Here is a 20,240-nt window from a genome sequence, read left to right on the forward strand (position 1 = left end):
CAAAACATGTCATTTCTCATTTGCTACGTGAGGCTTATTTAATCAAATAGAAGTTTGTTAATGGTTAAATTGTTCATGAATGCACTGATATGGACCCACATGGCAATTTTTTTTTATTGGAGTTGTGCCTGTTGTCATAGCGATAGAAGACTCATCATGGATATAAACCGTTTTAGCATTGCCATTGAGGGCTTCCACCATTTTGAAGTAGACACCTGGGGGGTGATTCCTATGAATTGGGAGCGGTCCGCTAATGAAGAACAAAAATAACTACTTCAAAATGGAGATAGCCTCAATGGCGCTGCTCATGCCCTCACAGACACTATAGTGGCACAGATACCAATGATGAATCTGCTATCTATCTTTATGGACTGTTGTTCACACATGTTTCTGCCCTGACATTGGCTAATAGGGTTTGGCCAGCAACCAAAATGTCCCTGGTTCGAATCCCAGAGCCGGCAAGGTGAAAAATCAGCCGTTCTGCCGATTAGCAAGACGGTTAACCCTCAACAACTACTCCCGGGACGTGGATGTCGATTAAGGCAAGTCCCCACACATCTCTGATTCAGAGGGGTTGGGTTAAATGCGGAAGACACATTTCGGTTGAATGCATTCAGTTGTGCAATTGACAAGGTATCCCCCTTTCCCTTCCCACCTGATCTCGACTTCTCCCACCTGTCTTCCATCTTTAAAGCGGTCACTCAAATATCTTGTCAATATAATAGACAATCTTTGGTAGTATCAATCCTCTGAGTTCAGGTCTTTCAGATCAAAATTATAGGGACAGGCAGTGTCTGATCCTACACTGAACAAAAATAGAAACGCAACATGTCAATTGTTGGTCCTATGTTTCCTGAGCTGAAATAAACGATCCCAGAAATGTTCCATAAGCACAAGAAGCTTAAATCTCTCAGGTTTTGTGCACAAATTTGTTTACATCCCTGTTAGTGAGCATTTCTCCTTTGCCAAGATAATCCATCCACCTGACAGATGTGGCATATCAAGAAGCTGATTAAACAGCATGATCATTACACCGGTGTACCTTGTGCTGGGGACAATAAAAGGCCACTAAATGTGCAGTTTTGTGACAACACCACACATTTCAGTTGAAGGCATTCAGTTGTACAACTGACAAAGTAACTCCCTTTTTAATGTCAAAGTTGTAAAAAAAAAAGAGCACCCCATGGTGGAAGTGGGGATATGGTATGGGCTGGCATAAGCTATGGACAACGAACACAATTGCATTTTATCGATGGAAATTTGAATGCAGAGATACCGTGACAAGATCCTGTGGTCCATTGTCGTGGCATTCATCCGCTGCCATCACCTCCTGTTTTAGTATAATGCAAGGCTCGTGTCGCAAGAATCTGTTCACAGTTCCCGGAAGCTGAAAACGTTCAAGTTCTTCCGTGGCCTGCATACTCACCAGACATGTCACCCATTGAGCATGTTTGGGATGCTCTGGATCGACGTGTTCCAGTTCCTGCCAATATCCAGCAACTTCGCACAACCATTGAAGAGGAGTGGGACAACACTCAAGGCCACAATCAACAGCCTGATCACCTCTATGTGAAGGAGATGTGTTGCGCTGCATTAGGCAAATGGAAGTCACACCAGATACGGACTGGTTTTCTGATCTACGCCCCTACCTTTCTTTTAAGGTATCTGTGACCAACAGATGCATATCTGTATTCCCAGTCATGTGAAATTCATTCGGCCCTAATCTATGGATTTATTTAAATTCACTGATGCACAGACCACTTGTTCCTTCCTTTCATTTGATTCATGGTCGTCACAGGCAACAAGATTGTATTATGCAGAGTTACATTAAGACGAGACCTTAAAGTAGCAGAAATAACAAAGCCTGCTCCTGTTTCAGTAAAAAGCCAAGGGATGGGACTGCAGAAATATAACCACTCAAATTCACAGAGCTATGGATGCAAGGACTGACCATCCATGATATCAAAATTATAGTTTTAAACATTGGAGTAAAACAAACTTATATTTTGGATTCTGATAAGGTATGACAACTGAACTAAAAGCTCATGGAGGCATTTAGAAGAGATGTTCATGAATTAATGGGTACACGTTCATTTAGAAGAGATGTTCATGAATTAATGGGTACACGTTCATTTAGAAGTCCAAAAATGTATGTAGTAACTGCCAAAAGCCCCTTTAAACAACATACTACTTTGATCAGGGAAAGGGGGATACCTAGTCAGTTAAACAACATACTACTTTGATAAGGGAAAGGGGGATACCTAGTCAGTTAAACAACATACTACTTTGATCAGGGAAAGGGGGATACCTAGTCAGTTAAACAACATACTACTTTGATCAGGGAAAGGGGGATACCTAGTCAGTTAAACAACATACTACTTTGATAAGGGAAAGGGGGATACCTAGTCAGTTAAACAACATACTACTTTGATCAAGGAAAGGGGGATACCTAGTCAGTTAAACAACATACTACTTTGATCAAGGAAAGGGGGATACCTAGTCAGTTAAACAACAATGTACTCAACAAATATGTCTTCTGCATCTGCATCTGAATCAGAGAGGTGTGGGGGGGCTGCCTTAAATCAACGTCTTCAGCGCCCGGGGTACAGTGGGTTAACTGTCTTACTCAGGAGCAGAAAGACAGATTTTTACCTCGTCATCTCAGGGATTGGATCCAGCAACCTTCCGGGTTACTGTCCCAATGCCATCCTGCTGCACCCAATGTGAATGATTGGATTTACAGTGTCGTGTTAAGGTTGTCCTGAGCCTTTGTGTGTAAAGAAAGAATTTGACCCTTGACCGTATTCTAATCTAAACCCAGAACATCAACCAGTCTGTTTGTGCGATCATGCCGACTATAATTCTTTGTCATGTGTCTTGACAACAGCAATGGAATTGTCAAAAGCACAAAGATCTGAAATCAGCTCAAAGAAACCAAACCAACAGAAACATTTTAAACATTTATTCTCATCTGTCCAAAAAAGAACATGGATGACAACAGCAACCGTCTGTAAAACTAAATCCTGCCCAGTCTTTCAATCTAAACACACCAACAAATACATTTCAAATAAGTTTTGCACGTTTGGGAGGAGTCGATAAGAGACGAACCAATCAGCTCAGACTTCCTAGGAATCTAGCTATGACGGACAGGGAGTGCGTCCAGTAGTAATACCAGGTAGGGGGTGTGTCATATTAATAACACTAAGTTCACGGTCCTCTACCCACTGAAACATTGTCAAAATATCCCAACGCAGACCGACAGATTCAAAGGCACAACAAAAAAAGTCTACTTACACAGAAGAGAAAGTATATATGAAAACAGATGTATCAGAAGTATATTAGTGAGTATCGGTTCTGAATGGGGGGGGGGTGTAAGTATAAATGAATCTGATTGGCTGTTTGTGGAAGGGGTAGAGTGGGATTGGCTGGACAGGGAGAGAGCGCTGTATTAATTGGTCCAGAGGGAGGTCAAAGGGTCATTGAGGGTAAAGGTCACTCTATGACGACCACGTCAGCATCCTCATCTTTCTTCTCTACCGCCACACCCTCATCCTCTCCTCCCACTCCTTCATCCTCCTCTTCCTCTCCCAGCTCTCCTTCCACTCCCTCATCCTCCTCTCCAAACTCATCTCCTACTTCAAACCCTTCCTCCTCTTCCTCTCCTACCTGCTCCAGCTCTCCCTCAGCCTCCCCCTCACCCTGCGTCTCCTCCTCACCCTGCGTGTCCCCCTCTCCTCCCACTGGCTTCTCTACTTGCGCCTCTTCCTCCCCTCCATCTGCTACCGCCACTCCTCCCTCCTCCATCTTCTCCTCCTCTACCCCATCAGCCCCAGTGGCCGCCTGCGTTGTCTCTGGCCCCGCCTCTTCCTTGGTGGTCTCCGCCAGGCTCTCATTGGTCAGCTCAGCCTCTGACACCTCCATAATCATCGAGTCCTCCGGGTCCTGGTCATCCTGGTTACCGAGGAAGGGGTTCTCACCCTGCAGAGAGGAGAGAGGAAGGGCAGGGTCAGAGAGATTGTGAGTGAATGAGTGCGTGAGGCACAGAGAGTCAGTGTTTCTAAGGTGGGGTGGGGGTTCTGTGTGAGATAGGCGTTTGTATACCTTGAGGTAACTCTCCAGCTTCTTTCCAATGATTTTGTGGTTGAGGATGCTGCGAGCCACTGACAGACTGGCCCTCTTAGACTGCTCCATCATACCCTGGGGTCACGCAGGAAGCAAAGGTCACACAGGAGTCAGTGGGGGAAAGGTCAGGGAGGGCAGAGCAAAAAAAAATTAATAAAAAAGTACTTGTTCCTCCAAATCTTCTGTATCCAACCAAGCAGGTTTATATTGTATAGTGGCCTGGTCTCATCCTGCCCCTAGTCAATATACACTGAGCTGTGTAGTGACCTGGTCTCATCCTGCCCCTACAGTCAATATACACTGAAATATATACTGACCTGGTATCATCCTGCCCCTACAGTCAATATACACTGAAATGTGTAGTGACCTGGTATCAGTCACTATACACTGAGCTGTGTAGTGTACTGACCTTGCGGTTGAAGTTGTGGTCGGGGGACTTGAGGTGTTTCTGTATGACGTAGAACTGCATGGGGATGAAGAGGTCACAGGCTGCACAGTGGGCTGCCTCCACCTTCTTCATGAAGTGTTCCATACCCAACTCTGTTACAGTGGAGGGAGAAACAGGGAAACAGTTGGACCAGCAGAGAGGAAAAACACAGGAGAAAACCTTTACAAATCCACCCTGTTCCACAGAAGAGTAGCACACACACACACACAGTGCGTACACATGTTTTCCCTTAGGAAAACGTAGCGCCGGATATTTGACCGGCAGCGTTTTCATCTACCGAACATTTAAAGACATGTACCAGACCCATATGCATTGGTTGCATTATCTGATTAGGTCGTCCGCCCATGGTTCAGTAATAAATAATAATAATTACATTTAGATGGTAATTACCTCGTAACCGATGATACAATACATAGGCGGGGTGTCCATAAGGCTCGGGGGAGGCTCCCCCCTAAAGTACATTTTAATTGCCAAAAATGATATATCCTAATTAGCTTTTTATTGATCCGTTTTGTCAGCAGAGTAGGCTATCATGTAAATGTCCTATTAAAAAGGTTCTGCTATTGTCTCCAGTCTCTCTCTGCTAATGTCTCCAGTCTCTCTCTGCTAATGTCTCCAGTCTCTCTGCTAATGTCTCCAGTCTCTCTCTGCTAATGTCTCTAAAGTCTGGTAGAATTGCATGAAATGTGTTTATGAAAAAAAGGCCAACGTTTTCCTGTGCTAAGAAAAGAGAAAACAAATGTAATATAGTCGCCTGTGTCTACACTAAGGCCGACTATTAGGCTAAATGATGTCTATCCAATCACCACATGAGGAATAGTAAGCTCTATAAACACTAGTCTGCAAATGCGACAATACATGGAATGTTGTGTTATAAATGGGAATTTAAAAACTTGGGAATTCTTCAAACTTTAAACCTGAAAGTTGATTTGAAAACCAATAGAACAGGAGAAAAGGGGCTACTGGTTTCAATGGCAATAGGAAGTCTATCAGATAACTGCCTGCTACGTCTGGTTGGATTCTGGCTACTTTGAAGCGAGGTAAGACATGCCTCAATATGTAGTAAAACATATTTCACAGAATGAAGTACATGTTTTCAAAAGATTCATACGGCCTCCAGCTCATTACAAAGTAGATTGATGTTGCGATTGTTGCGCAATAACTGGTCTTTTTAAACGGACATGTTTTACTCCATCAGCAGCCGCCTGATCTTAAAATCAGCAAACAGCCGCCTGATCTTAAAACCAGCCGCAACAAACAGCCGCCTGATCTTAAAACCAGCGCAACAAACAGCCGCCTGATCTTAAAACCAGCCGCAACAAACAGCCGCCTGATCTTAAAACCAGCCGCAACAAACAGCCGCCTGATCTTAAAACCAGCCGCAACAAACAGCCGCCTGATCTTAAAACCAGCCGCAACAAACAGCCGCCTGATCTTAAAACCAGCCGCAACAAACAGCCGCCTGATCTTAAAACCAGCCGCAACAAACAGCCGCCTGATCTTAAAACCAGCCGCAACAAACAGCCGCCTGATCTTAAAACCAGCCGCAACAAACAGCCGCCTGATCTTAAAACCAGCAGCAACAAACAGCCGCCTGATCTTAAAATCAGCAGCAACAAACAGCCGCCTGATCTTAAAATCAGCAGCAAAAAACAGCCGCCTGATCTTAAAATCAGCAGCAAAACAGCCGCCTGATCTTAAAATCAGCAGCAACAAACAGCCGCCTGATCTTAAAATCAGTTTTTATTCACTGGTATTTTCATTGGTGGGAAAGTTCAAATGCATTATGTCACAATAGCCTGCTATTAGCGACAAACGGAAACCCTGGTAGACACCACAAACACACTGCTGTCCTTACGCCTGGTGAGGTCCTGTTCCTTGTAGACTTGACAGATGGCAGCACAGTGGTTCTCCATCTGACTGGTCCTCTGCTCCGTCTTCTTATACTTGTTGTTCAGGTACTCCTGGTGGGGACACAGTAAGAGGGGGGGGGCGGCGCTCAAAACACACGGGAATCTTACAGAAGATTGAGTGAATGTCCCCCATCTGCATGGGTCTGCCTGTGTGTCCCCCCATCTGCATGGGTCTGCCTGTGTGTCTCCCCATCTGCATGGGTCTGCCTGTGTGTCCCCCCATCTGCATGGGTCTGCCTGTGTGTACCCCCATCTGCATGGATCTGCCTGTGTGTACCCCCATCTGCATGGATCTGCCTGTGTGTACCCCCATCTGCATGGATCTGCCTGTGTGTACCCCCATCTGCATGGATCTGCCTGTGTGTACCCATCTGCATGGATCTGCCTGCGTGTACCCATCTGCATGGATCTGCCTGTGTGTGTCCACCTTTGATTGGGTGTGTCTGCCTGTGTGTCCGCCTTTGATTGCGTGTGTGTGTGTGTGTGTGTGTGTGTCCACCTTTGAGTGCGTGTGTGTGTGTCTGCCTTTGTGTGTGTGTGTGTGTGTGCGCGCACGTGCGTGTGTGTGTCTACCTACCTGTAAGAAGTCTGTGGTGGGTTTGGACAGCTGACTGGACAGGAACTTGAAGTGATCTTTGTGGAACTTGCTCTCCAGGTGAGCTGCCATGTCCTCGTGGTAGAAGGAACGGAACTTACACACCGAGCACGCGAACGTCACCCTGTCGACCACACAGAACAGCAGTCAGACCACAAGCCTGCCGGCCCAATCAGAGGCAGATATGTTGGACGGTGTGGTGAGTGAAACTACGGCTAAGTGGTTAGTGTTGAGTAATGCATTATCCCCCCCCATCCATTCACAGAGACAGAGGAAAGACTACAGGAGGTCATTCTGCCCTCAGAGAATATTTAGGAAAAGAAGGAATGAGAGGAGACAGAAGGAGGGAAGAAAGAGAGCGGGTGGGGAGAGTAGACAGGTCATTCTGCCCTCTCTGAGAACATACAGAGAGGAGAGTAGACAGGTCCTTCTGCCCTCTCTGAGAACATACAGAGGGGAAAGAGGAGAGGAGACAGGTCCTTCTGCCCTCTCTGAGAACATACAGAGGGGAAAGAGGAGAGTAGACAGGTCATTCTGCCCTCTGAGAACATACAGAGGGGAAAGAGGAGAGTAGACAGGTCATTCTGCCCTCTCTGAGAACATACAGAGGGGAAAGAGGAGAGTAGACAGGTCCTTCTGCCCTCTCTGAGAACATACAGAGGGGAAAGAGGAGAGGAGACAGGTCATTCTGCCCTCTCTGAGAACATACAGAGGGGAAAGAGGAGAGTAGACAGGTCATTCTGCCCTCTCTGAGAACATACAGAGAGGAGAGTAGACAGGTCATTCTGCCCTCACTGAGAACACACAGAGCCCTCAGAGAGTTTTCACCACTTGACTTGTTCCACATTGTGTTTCAGCCTGAATTTAAAACGGATGACATTTATTATTGTCACTGGCCTGCTGCACACAATGCCCCATAATGTCATAGTGGAATGATCTTTCATGAAATTTTTACAAATGTATTTAAAATGAAAGCTGAAATATCTTGGTTCAATAAGTATTCAAGCCCTTTGTTATGGCAAGCCTAATTAAGTTCAGGAGTAAACATGTGCTTAACAAGTCACATAATAAGTTGCATGGACTCTGTGTGTAATAATACTGTTGCACAGTAAATGATTTTGAATGACGACCTCGTCTCTGTTCCCCACATGTACAATTATCTGTAAGGTCACTCAATCGCACAGTAAATGATTTTGAATAACTACCTCATCTCTGTACCCCACACGTACAATTAAGTTCAGGAGTATCTGTAAGGTCACACAATCGCACAGTAAATTTAAACCACAAAGACCAGGGAGGTTTTCCAATGCCTTAAAGGGCCCCGATTGGTCGATTTAAAAAAAAAGGGGAAAAAAAGCATATGCTGAATATCCCTCTGAATGTTATGGTGAAGTTATAAATTACACTTTGGATGGTGTATCAATACATCCAGTCACTACTAAGATACAGGCGTCCTTCCTAACTCAGTTGCTGGAGAGGAAGGAAACCACTCAGGGATTTCACCATAAGGCCAATGGTGACTTTTACAGTCACAGAACTTAAGAGGTAACGGAGTATGGATCAACAAACGTTACTCCATAATATTAACCTAACTGAAAAGGAAGCCTGAACAGAATTAAAATATTCCAAAAATATGCATCCTGTTTGCAACAAGGCACTAAAGTAATAAAAATTGTGGCAAAGCATTTCACTTTTTGTCCTGAATACAATGTTGTTTGGGACATATCCAGCACAGTGGTGGCTGCATCATGTTATGGGTATGCTTGTATTAAGGACTGGGGATTTTTTCTGGATAAAAAGAAACGGAATGGAGATAAGCACAGGCAAAATCCTCGAGGGAAACCTGGTTCAGTCTGCTTCCAACAGACTGGGAGAGGAAATCACCTTACAGCAGGACAATAAAACACAAGGCCATATATACACTGGAGTTGCTTACCAAGACGACTGAATATTCCTGAGTCACAGTTTTGACATAAATCTGCTTTCAAATCTATGTCAAGACCTGAAAATGGTTGTCTAGCAATGATGAACAAGCAAGTTGACAAAAAGGTTATTCTAACATGTAATGGACAAAAAAGAGAGAATTAAATCCATTTTAATCCCACTTTGTAACAGAATGTGGAAAAAGTCGAGGGGTATGAATCCTCTCTGAAGGCACTGTATTTAGGAAAAGAAGACTCCGTATAATAACGCTGACCTCTGAGAAAGAGGAGAAGATATGTAAAAGGACAGACAGAAAAGAAAGAAAATTAGACGAAGAGAAATTAAGAGATGTATTTTGTAATAACTGACCTCTGGGTTTGACTTTTGGGTGTTAGTGTGACCCCTGACCTTTCCAGGAAGCCGCCCCTCTTCCTCCTGTTTTTGGGGACCTTGTCCTGGGAGGAGTCTGTTTCCCTGTCTGGAGCTTCTTCTTCATCTGAGAGATCTCCTCCTGCATCGACACCACTGGGGAGAGAGGAGAGGTTACAGTTGGAGAGGAAGACGGATGGAGAGACGGGGAAAGAGGGGGGGAGACGGGGGGAAAGAGGGGAGAGACGGAGGGGGAGGGGAGGGGGAAAGGAGAGACGGGGAAAGAGAGGGGGAGACGGGGAAAAGAGAGGGGAGACGGGGAAAGAGAAGGGGAGACGGGGAAGGAGGGGAGACGGGGAAAGAGGGGAGACGGGGAAAAGAAAGGGGGGAAAGAGAGGAGGGAGACGGGGAGAGGGGAGACGGGGAAAGAGGGGAGGGGAGACGGGGAAAGAGAGGAGGGGAGACGGGGAAAGAGAGGGAGAGACGGGGAAAGAGAGGAGGGGAAAGGGAGAGAAGGTTTTCGTGTTGGAGGGGAAGGGAAAGAGGGAGGAGGTGACGAGGGAAAGGGAAGCAGGCAAGGGAGGGAAGCAACGAGAGGGGCAGTCTATTGAAAATTACATCTAGAGCTATGAAATGTCACCCAGCTTGAATAAAAGAAGAGGAGCAGGAAAGAGAGACTGTCGGTAGGTTTGCATTGACCCAGGTTCATTTGACAAAAGCAAAAAGGCAACAAAAAAAATCTAAATACAGAAACGGCAGCTAGGAGAAATGTTCTCCGCTCAACAATCTGTAGTCCAACTTTCTTTATAGCGGAAAATCAAACTTCTCCACAAGTACAATTTTTAAGGTATGAGGGGCATGTGATGTCATCACGTAACAAACTATGAGCTAGACTCCACATTTAATTCTAAACACTTGCTTAAATCAAGCTTACTTAAATTTTTACATTTCTATTATTTTCACTGCATCAAGGATAGCATACACAGACGTTTCTGCTTTTGCAGCCATCTTCAGTGTGTAGGTTAAAAAAAATATCTTCAAAACAGCATTTGTAGGGAACAACCAATGAGCAGCAGGTGCTTCTAATCAGGGTTGCCACTCATCTGCCAATCAGGGACAAGGCATCTCTGGCCTTCCTGTTTCACCATCCAATTATTTCAGATCTACAGGAGTGCAAGTTTCACCATGACGACACTTTGGCATATGAGAATTATTAGAATATGTCTCATTAGTCAATTATTGCATTCTGTCCATGCTGGCTTTCGCAGGCTACCTGAGACAAGAAACAGACAGGTGGCCTGTCTGCCCTCCCACCTGAGACATGAAACAGACAGGTGGCCTGTCTGCCCTCCCACCTGAGACAAGAAACAGACAGGTGGCCTGTCTGCCCTCCCACCTGAGACAAGAAACAGACAGGTGGCCCTGAAACCCTCCCACCTGAGACATGAAACAGACAGGAGGGAGGTGGCCTGTCTGCCCTCCCACCTGAGACATGAAACAGACAGGTGGCCTGTCTGCCCTCCCACCTGAGACATGAAACAGACAGGTGGCCTGTCTGCCCTCCCACCTGAGACATGAAACAGACAGGTGGCCTGTCTGCCCTCCCACCTGAGACATGAAACAGACAGGTGGCCTGTCTGCCCTCCCACCTGAGACATGAAACAGACAGGTGGCCTGTCTGCCCTCCCACCTGAGACATGAACCAGACAGGTGGCCTGTCTGCCCTCCCACCTGAGACATGAACCAGACAGGTGGCCTGTCTGCCCTCCCACCTGAGACATGAAACAGATAGGTGGGAGGGCAGACTAAATAGACCATGGAAACACCTCCAAGACACTAGTTGGCCCTCCCACCTGAGAATGTGTTGTTTGTTTCTATGACAACACAGTTCCCTGAAACGCACCGTAGCAGGCCATTGTCCCATCTCATTACAATGTTTCCTAAATGTCCACTAATTAGCATTACTTTAAAATCACTGGGCAAGTTCATGGAGACAATTGATAGTCGTTTTGTGAGGAGGAGAACAGGGGCCAGTAGATGAAGAGAGGAGGAGAACAGGGGCCAGTAGATGAAGAGAGGAGGAGAACAGGGGCCAGTTGATGGAGAGAGGAGGAGAACAGGGGCCAGTTGATGGAGAGAGGAGGAGAACAGGGGCCAGTTGATGAAGAGAGGAGGAGAACAGGGGCCAGTTGATGGAGAGAGGAGGAGAACAGGGGCCAGTTGATGGAGAGAGGAGGAGAACAGGGGCCAGTTGATGAAGAGAGGAGGAGAACAGGGGCCAGTTGATGAAGAGAGGAGGAGAACAGGGGCCAGTTGATGAAGAGAGGAGGAGAACAGGGGCCAGTTGATGAAGAGAGGAGGAGAACAGGGGCCAGTTGATGAAGAGAGGAGGAGAACAGGGGCCAGTTGATGAAGAGAGGAGGAGAACAGGAGCCAGTTGATGAAGAGAGGAGGAAGAGAACAAGAGCCAGTTGATGAAGAGAGGAGGAAGAGAACAAGAGCCAGTTGATGAAGAGAGGAGGAAGAGGAGGAGAACAGGGGCTAGTTGATGAAGAGAGGATAGTAGGAGGTCTAATAACAGAGGAGATGAATCCATCTTACCTTTCTCTCCATCAGCTGGGGCTTTGGTTGCCTGGAAAGGAGAGAAACGAAATGAGTACTGACACAGACACACACGGTCACACACACAGTCACACAGACGTGTTAGTTAAGTCACAGCAGCTCCTCACCTCATTTTCTTCACCGTTGTTCTCTGCTGGTTCTGTCAGAGAGACAGAAAGACAGTCAGGTCAGACAGTGCATAGGGGTAGTTACTGTGTGTGGACATTGTCATCTGTTCTGTGTGTGGTACCTTCAGCGGTCTCTCCACCTGCGCTCTCTGTCTTGTTCATCTTGGACTCTGGTTCATCTGCTGCGGTCAGAGTCTGTTTTCTCTTCTTCTGACCGTCACGCTGACCACCACCAGGCTGCTGCTGCTGCTGGGGGATATCATCATCATCACGTTGGTGACGTGGCCAGTGACACTGCTTCTTCAAAGTCAAATATCTTGAAATAATGATTGCTGACATGCAAAACATTTTGGGACTATCAGTGGACTAATAAAACTTTTTTTCCATCTTTAACTTGGATCCCTTCACCATTACTATAATAGACTTTCCAATAGATTCTCAAAAGGAACTTTCCAATAGATTCTCAAAAGGAACTTTCCAATAGATTCTCAAAAGGAACTTTCAGTGGACTCCCTGACATATCTCCACTATTACCATAAGGCCTCCATCAGGGGCAGAACCAGGCAAAATAAAAACAGAAAATAAAACCCAGAGAACGGACATTATAATGGAGTTTGGTCCAGATCTCTGCTGGGTGGTGTTGGTAGGGGCCACTATTTCTTGGAGCAGGGCAGTTTCCTTTCAATGGGAACAGGGGGACAGTTCGGTTCAATCAAAGAGGCATTTGTGGCTATATTGAATAGGGACTGGGGGCGATAGTATGATGACCAAACTATGAGTTTGGGGGTAGTTGTCATGTCAATTATATCCACGCCTCCCCAGTCCCTTAGCACTGTAGGCAGGGTAGGGGAGCGTTTAGGGGGTACGGGGGTTGATGAACAGGGGTGGGGGGGGGTTGGTAGGTAGGTCATCATGCCCTGCTGTGGGGCTGGCAGACTGGCGGGCAGTACGGTAGGGTACTTACTCGGTTGAGGGGCCTCTTGCGCCCGCGCTGGTGGCCTCCCTGGGGGCCCCCTCCAAAGTGGCGCCCTGGGAAGTCCTGGTGCCCAGGGACCCGGCCCTGTTGAGCGGACTGGTGGAAGGCCCCGGTCTGGGGGGGCATGCGGTGACCCAGGAGGGATGGGAGCTTGCCCCTACCCCCAGGGGAGTGACCGCCACCTCCCCGGCCTCCTCCTCTTCCACCCATCCTACCACCACCTCCACCCATGGGAGTGGGGTCGGATCTGCGGCCTCCAAACCCTCCGCGGCCTCCCCCCCTTCTCGGGGAGCGCTGGCCTGCTCCGGCCCAGCTTCCTCCTCCTTGGCCACTGGAGAAGGAGTCTCTCATGTTCTGCCGCTGCATCTTAGCAGCTCCGTAGGAGGAGGAGCTGTCAAAGCCTGAGCCTAGACCACCACCTCCTCCGAAGCCTGAAGCTCTTTGGGTCATGTCCCCTCGGCCATCGCCGTAACCATAGCTACCGGATCTGTAGAGATCCCGGGAGGGGGAGGGAGGAGGGGCCCCGCGAGTCGAAGGACTCGTATTGGTCAAACCTGCGAAAAGGGGGAGGGAGGGAGTGGTAGAACGAGCAGAGAGTGAGGGAGGGAATCTCTCTTCCCCTCCTTTTACTCCTCTCTCTCTATGACATGTTTCCCCCCAAGATGATGAGCCACATTAGTGATGTCATAATGATGCAGAATGTTTCTGCCAATCCCAACGCTGCTGAGTCTTGATGTAGGCATTCATGGCAGGAAGGCTTTTCTCTGTCAACATTTGGTTTACACACATTTGAGCATTCCCCATTTCTCATCCACCCCACCCTTCTCTCTGAGGTCAAAGGGGGGTTGGTTGGTACCCCAGTAGTGGGGGAGGGGGTTTACTCCCTTTCTAGTCAAGATGAGGTCTCACCGTGTGGGGTGGAGGTGGGGACAGAGCTGGAGCTGTACAGAATATCAGGGTTGGTTCATGGGTCACAGAGAGACAGACAAGAGCAGCCTTATAGAAACAGGACTGTTCCATGTGGCAAATTGCATGTGGGGGTGATTAGACTGTACCACAATACAGGGGGGACATTTAGTTGGTGTTCCTTGTGCATTTACAGGGTGGGGCCTCAGCCAAAATATGACCTTGGTTGTTGTCACCGGCATTCGTTCTCTCCCTCCTCCCCCCTCGAGCAACCTCCCGCTCAGACACAGAGAGTCAGGATGAGGTGGACATGTTGGTGTATTTGTCTGTTCTGAGTCAGATAGATCAGACAGGGGGAGTGCATTTGGGGGATCTGTGGGTGCTGCACTTCTACCTCCATGACACGGGGGGGTAGAACTATAACGACCTGCTGCTGACTTCCCTGTGTCTGGGAACTGTGACTGTGGTGGTGAGGGATCTACCTGGGTATATGAATGGGAATCCATAAGCATGACAGTATAATGAAGACAAACCAACTACACCCAGGACAACATACTGAGTGGGAGGAGCCAGGGTGAGGCTCATCTCTCTAGTTCTGGGTGGGAGGAGCCAGGTAGAGGCTCATATCTCTAGTTCTGGTGGGAGGAGCCAGGTAGAGGCTCACCTGGATAGTTACCATCATTACTTCAACAACAGTTAAAACCCCCTAACTACAGCTAGCTACTTTCTGGTTTAGACTAAACCTACTTGTGTTACCCAAACTAACGGACTGGAATTGGAGAAATAGACTACTTATCCTTAACATGTTATGTTTCAGCAAATTGAAGCAATACGTATCCTTGAGGTCTGAAAATCCCCATGGGGGAAAAAAAATGGTTCCCAATTCAACAAAACCAACCTTATGAGTTTACCCTTTAAATCAAAACGTTTCCCCAACCGAAATACATTGGATATTTACCCTGTAACCCTTACCGTTACATCCTACTCGTGTCCAGGGGGAGGGGCTAGCTAAGGAGGGCGGGGACAGGAAATATGTGGGTGGCATGTAGTGATTACAGGGAGAGGCTGTGGAGCAGCATTGTGAGGTGATTAAAGCAGGGAGAGAGAGGCTGTGGAGCAGCATTGTGAGGTGATTGAAGCAGGAAGAGAGAGGCTGTGGAGCAGCATTGTGAGGTGATTAAAGCAGGGAGAGAAAGGCTGTGGAGCAGCATTGTGAGGTGATTAAAGCAGGGAGAGAAAGGCTGTGGAGCAGCATTGTGAGGTGATTAAAGCAGGGAGAGAGAGGCTGTGGAGCAGCATTGTGAGGTGATTAAAGCAGGGAGAGAGAGGCTGTGGAGCAGCATTGTGAGGTGATTAAAGCAGGGAGAGAAAGGCTGTGGAGCAGCATTGTGAGGTGATTAAAGCAGGGAGAGAAAGGCTGTGGAGCAGCATTGTGAGGTGATTAACTTCTCTAGGATAGGTGGCAGTATTTTCACGTCTGGATGAAAAGCGTGTCCAAAGTAAACTGCCTGCTACTCAGGTACAGAAGCTAAGATGGATTGCATATTATTAGTAGATTTGGATAGAAAACACTCAAACTTCAAAAACTGTTTGAATCATGTCTGAGTCCAACAGAACTTATTTGGCAGGTGAAACCCCGAGGACAAAACATTCAGATTTTTTTGGGGGGGTCACTCTTTTCAATGGATTTTCATTGGTAATCCAGATTTGTAAAGGGACTTTCTTGCAGTTCCTATCACTTCCACTGGATGTCAACAGTCTTTAGAAATTGGTTGAGGTTTTTCCTTTGAGAAATGAAGAAGTAGCACTGTTCAGAGCGAGGCTAGAGAGAGGTGTACTCTTTGTTAGAGGCTCCACTTTGTTTTCCTCCGGTATTGAACACAGTTAATCCCGTCTCAAATTTTACCTAAAGTTGTTTTAGGAAAGTAGTTTGAAATGTTTGGACAAAGCTTACAGGTAACTTGAGACATTTTGTAGTCATGCTGTGTGAGATGGAACCAGTGTCTTTCTGGATCAAATGCACCAAATAAATTGCGTTCGCCATAAAGCCTTTTCGAAATCTGACACGCTGGCTGAATTCACAACAAGTGTAGCTCTAATTTGGTGTATTACATGTGTGATTTCATGAAAGTTACATTTTTATAGTAATTTATTTGAATTTGGCGCTCTGCATTGTCACTGGGTGTTGGCCAGGTGGGACGCTGGCATCCCACATATCCCAGAGAGGTTAAAGCAGGAAGAGACAGGGTGTGGCAGCAGCATTGGGAGGTGATTCAAGCAGGAAGAGCGAGGGTGTGGCAGCATTGTGAGGTGATTGAGAGTGATTGGGGTGTGAATAGAAAGGAGGATTGATATTGATATGGAAAACAGCTAGCTGCAGATGTGTGGAAAACACAGGAGAGGTGCAGGTCAGATGATAGAGTGTATGTATAGTGGTGGAAAGGCAGACTACACAACTGTGTGAAGATTGATCTTGAGTGCAAAGACGTGTGTGTGTGGCGAGTCGAAACCAAGGGAGGGTTAAGGTGTTAGCTTGCTTCAGGTCAGCTGGTGCTAGCTATAATAGTCGGCTAGGCGAGTGTGGCGAGTTGAAACCAGGGGAGAGTTAAGGTGTTAGCTTGCTTCAGTTCGGCTGGTGCTAGCTATAAATAGTCGGCTAGGCGAGTCGAAACCAGGGGAGAGTTAAGGTGTTAGCTTGCTTCAGGTCAGCTGGTGCTAGCTATAATAGTCGGCTAGGCGAGTGTGGCGAGTCGAAACCAGGGGAGAGTTAAGGTGTTAGCTTGCTTCAGTTCGGCTGGTGCTAGCTATAATAGTCGGCTAGGCGAACTGAACGAGTGTGGTCGCATACACCCTTAAAAGACCTTCGCTTGAAATATGAGAAATGCAGCAATAGTCTGTCCATTTTGAGGCACCATAGCCAGTATACACTCCCTCAAAATAGTCAAGAGTTAATCTAATAACTCATGGAATATCAAATGTTTACGTTTTTTTTGCAGAGGAGATCATAGTCAATTTTACACATAACTAAGATGTCTTGTGCAGTATTTCTCAATTAAAGAATTGGCCTGAAAACCAATCATCATCTCTCGTTGAATGACAAAGACTTTCCTGAAGTTTGACAGAACAACCCAGGGGGAAATGTACAGAAGACCACAAAAATGTCACAATGTCGTCATGATATATGCACGAGCTGTTCCGGACACTTTGGACTGAGGAGCATGTGGACACCTTTACCAGCCAGGGAAAAAAAGTTTGTGCATGTCAGCTAGAGATCTGTGTGTGTTACCTGTCGCTGCGCCCCCCACCCTTCATGCCTCCCTCCAGCTGGGTCAGCATGTCAAGGCGTTGGTTGATCTTAGCGATGACAGCATCTGCACTGGTCCCCGTCGACAACAGAGAGCTCCCAGAGAGACCCCTCTTGTGCCCCCCTCCGTAGCCCCCCATCCCTGACATGGAGTCCTTGTAGCCCCCTCCATATGGGTCATAGTTGTCTGAGCCTCGGGGGAGAGCAGAGATGATTTTAAGGTGAGGATCACACAGTTTACAGGCAGGGGTATAGAGGTGTAGCTAGCTAGCAACCTGAATAAAACATGAGCCAAATCATAGGCTACCTCGTTTAAATTCCAATAATTTTGATATGGGCGCCTTTGGCAAACTGCATTTTGTAAATATGATAAGTCAACACAATCAATTATGTTTAAAGCACAGGAGGCTGCTGAGGGGAGGACGGCACACAATGTCCAGGAACAGAGCGAAAGGAATGGCATCACACCTGGAAACGATGTGTTTGATAAGTTCCACTAATTCCACTCTAGCCATTACCGTGAGCCTGTCCTCCCCAAGCAAGGTGCCAGCTAACATTCTGTGGTGTAAAGTGTTACTGTTTATTCAACTAAAACCGCTGGCACATAGTCTTGGGCAATTCAGATATGTAATGTTCCAGACTGGTGTTAACAGGTTCAGTACGTTCTCTCTCTCTCTTACCTCGGCTCCCCGACCCTCCTCCCCAGCTCGAGTATCCTCCTAACAGATTAAAGAGAGGTTTCAAATTAAAGGGTTATCTACAAGCACTCCAAGACGGGTTGTATAACGCAATGTGGCATATCAGAATAACGTACACACGCGTGGCATAGCTAGTTAATGAATTCACACGGGTGAACGTTTGACAACAAAGAAACTAGTTATCCCGCTAACTTACCTGTTAGCTAACCAACTAACTTCGCCTACTAACGTTAGTTAACTAGTCGGCAACCTTGCACTTTTACAACCCGTTTGGTAAAAAACAAAACATTAACTATACCGTTAACGGTGGCAATCATAGCTAGTTAGTACGTTAATGTTGGTTACATACACGTGAAGGGCTGTGGGGAACGTATTCTCTGGAGGGGAATGTAGAAAAACGGCATATGGCGGCCATTTTCTTCACGCTATTGTGAGTTCAAGTCGTGGCAGACGGACTCCATTTTAATGAGATTACACACCAAGACTGTGGCGTTATCTTTCTATATAAGCCACAGCTAGCTACGTATTACATGCATTACCGGTTCTGTAAAATGACAATGTATAACGTACAAAATAACGTTACTATTTTAGCTTGCTAGCCACCTTGAATGGCTAGCTAACGTTAGCTTGTAAGTAATTAGCTAGCTAGCTGACGTTAATAATATAACATCGTGAACATGAATAACCTAGTGAAAATATAAACCCATTGGAATAATTTTGATACATACCTGAACTGTAGCCACGGCCTTCCATAATTTTGATGATATGTTATTGTTGTTGACGGATTTTTAAAAATATATATAAAGCTAGCTACTGTAGCCGTTAGCAAACCAGGAGCAACGGACACAGCAGTGGGCGAATATGTTTAGCTAGGGTCACCAAACGCCGCCTCCTCGTTTCTCCCATTGGGTCATCCGAAAGCAGGACGCCACTCCCCATACGACTATTGGCTGATCAGAAAACTCTACACTGTAATTGGTTATCCAGTCTGTCAGTTAACAAAAGCGAGTGACGGTACAACAATTGTTCTAATCAGTTACTGGGAATAATCATAATTCTTCTTTCACATATTTTATATATTTCCCTAATGAGAAAATATTAGAAATTCGTTGTATGTTTACAAGCCTGGACAGTAGTGAATGAAACGGTCAGAGAGCACACAACATGTACATAAAAATAAATACGTGTTTGTTTGTTTTCCAAGGCACAATATACATATAAAATAGAACTGGCTAGAGGTTACTATCCTTCTTTATTTTAACAACCATATTCTATATGACTTTTAAATTTTTTATTATAAACTGGATGTTTGGATCATGGATCCTAATTGGACGAGCAGTGTTCCAGAGCCTATGCCTGCTAACATAATGTCATCATGTTCAAGTTGACGTCCGAATCATCTCTTGTACTTATCTCAACTCGCACATATATTCCCTCTTGCTTCTAGCCTAGCATTAAGTTTGGTTTATACAATGACATTGTTGAATAATACTTTCTGATTGGCTTGAAGGGCATTGTAGCGCGTGCTTTATTTAAGCAATAAGAGGAGGTGTGGTGTATGGCCAATATACCACGACTAAGGGTTGTATTTAGGAACGCGGAGTGCATGGAGACAGCCCTTAGCCGTGGTATATTGGCAATATATGATGATGATGCATCAGGCACACGAGGCAGTGCTGATGATACATCAGGCAGACGAGGCAGTGCTGTATTCATGATACATCAGGCAGACGAGGCAGTGCTGTATTCATGATGCATCAGGCAGACGAGGCAGTGCTGTATTCATGATGCATCAGGCACACGAGGCAGTGCTGTATTCATGATGCATCAGGCAGACGAGGCAGTGCTGTATTCATGATGCATCAGGCACACGAGGCAGTGCTGTATTCATGATGCATCAGGCAGACGAGGCAGTGCTGTATTCATGATACATGAGGCAGTGCTGTATTCATGATGCATCAGGCAGACGAGGCAGTGCTGTATTCATGATGCATCAGGCAGACGAGGCAGTGCTGTATTCATGATGCATCAGGCACACGAGGCAGTGCTGTATTCATGATGCATCACTGCCTTTAGTGCTTTTAGAAAATGGTTACCAACATATGAAATATAGTATACAGCCTGGTATGGCAACTGCTCGGCATCTGACCGTAAGGCGCTACAGAGGGTAGTGCGTACGGCCCAGTACATTACTGGGGTCAAGCTTCCTGCCATCCAGGACGTATATAATAGGCAGTGTCAGAGGAAAGGCCATAAA

The 20,240-nt window shown here is 46.4% G+C and overlaps 1 protein-coding gene across 1 annotated transcript; it reads right to left on the reverse strand.

The window, feature by feature from the left end:
- Positions 1-2,947: 2,947 nt before the first annotated feature.
- Positions 2,948-18,862, reverse strand: LOC112240681 (A kinase (PRKA) anchor protein 8-like). Its single transcript, XM_042312612.1, is given in 15 exon segments — positions 2,948-3,978; positions 4,102-4,197; positions 4,532-4,662; positions 6,429-6,534; positions 7,061-7,202; positions 9,371-9,458; positions 9,461-9,526; positions 11,972-12,002; positions 12,100-12,131; positions 12,222-12,348; positions 13,064-13,576; positions 13,578-13,629; positions 17,268-17,478; positions 17,966-18,004; positions 18,712-18,862. Coding segments are annotated over 15 exon segments (2,145 nt in total). The 5' UTR covers positions 18,737-18,862; the 3' UTR covers positions 2,948-3,492.
- Positions 18,863-20,240: the final 1,378 nt, after the last annotated feature.

The sequence above is a fragment of the Oncorhynchus tshawytscha genome, unplaced genomic scaffold (assembly GCF_018296145.1).
Source record: "Oncorhynchus tshawytscha isolate Ot180627B unplaced genomic scaffold, Otsh_v2.0 Un_contig_9213_pilon_pilon, whole genome shotgun sequence".
Lineage (NCBI taxonomy): Eukaryota > Metazoa > Chordata > Actinopteri > Salmoniformes > Salmonidae > Oncorhynchus > Oncorhynchus tshawytscha.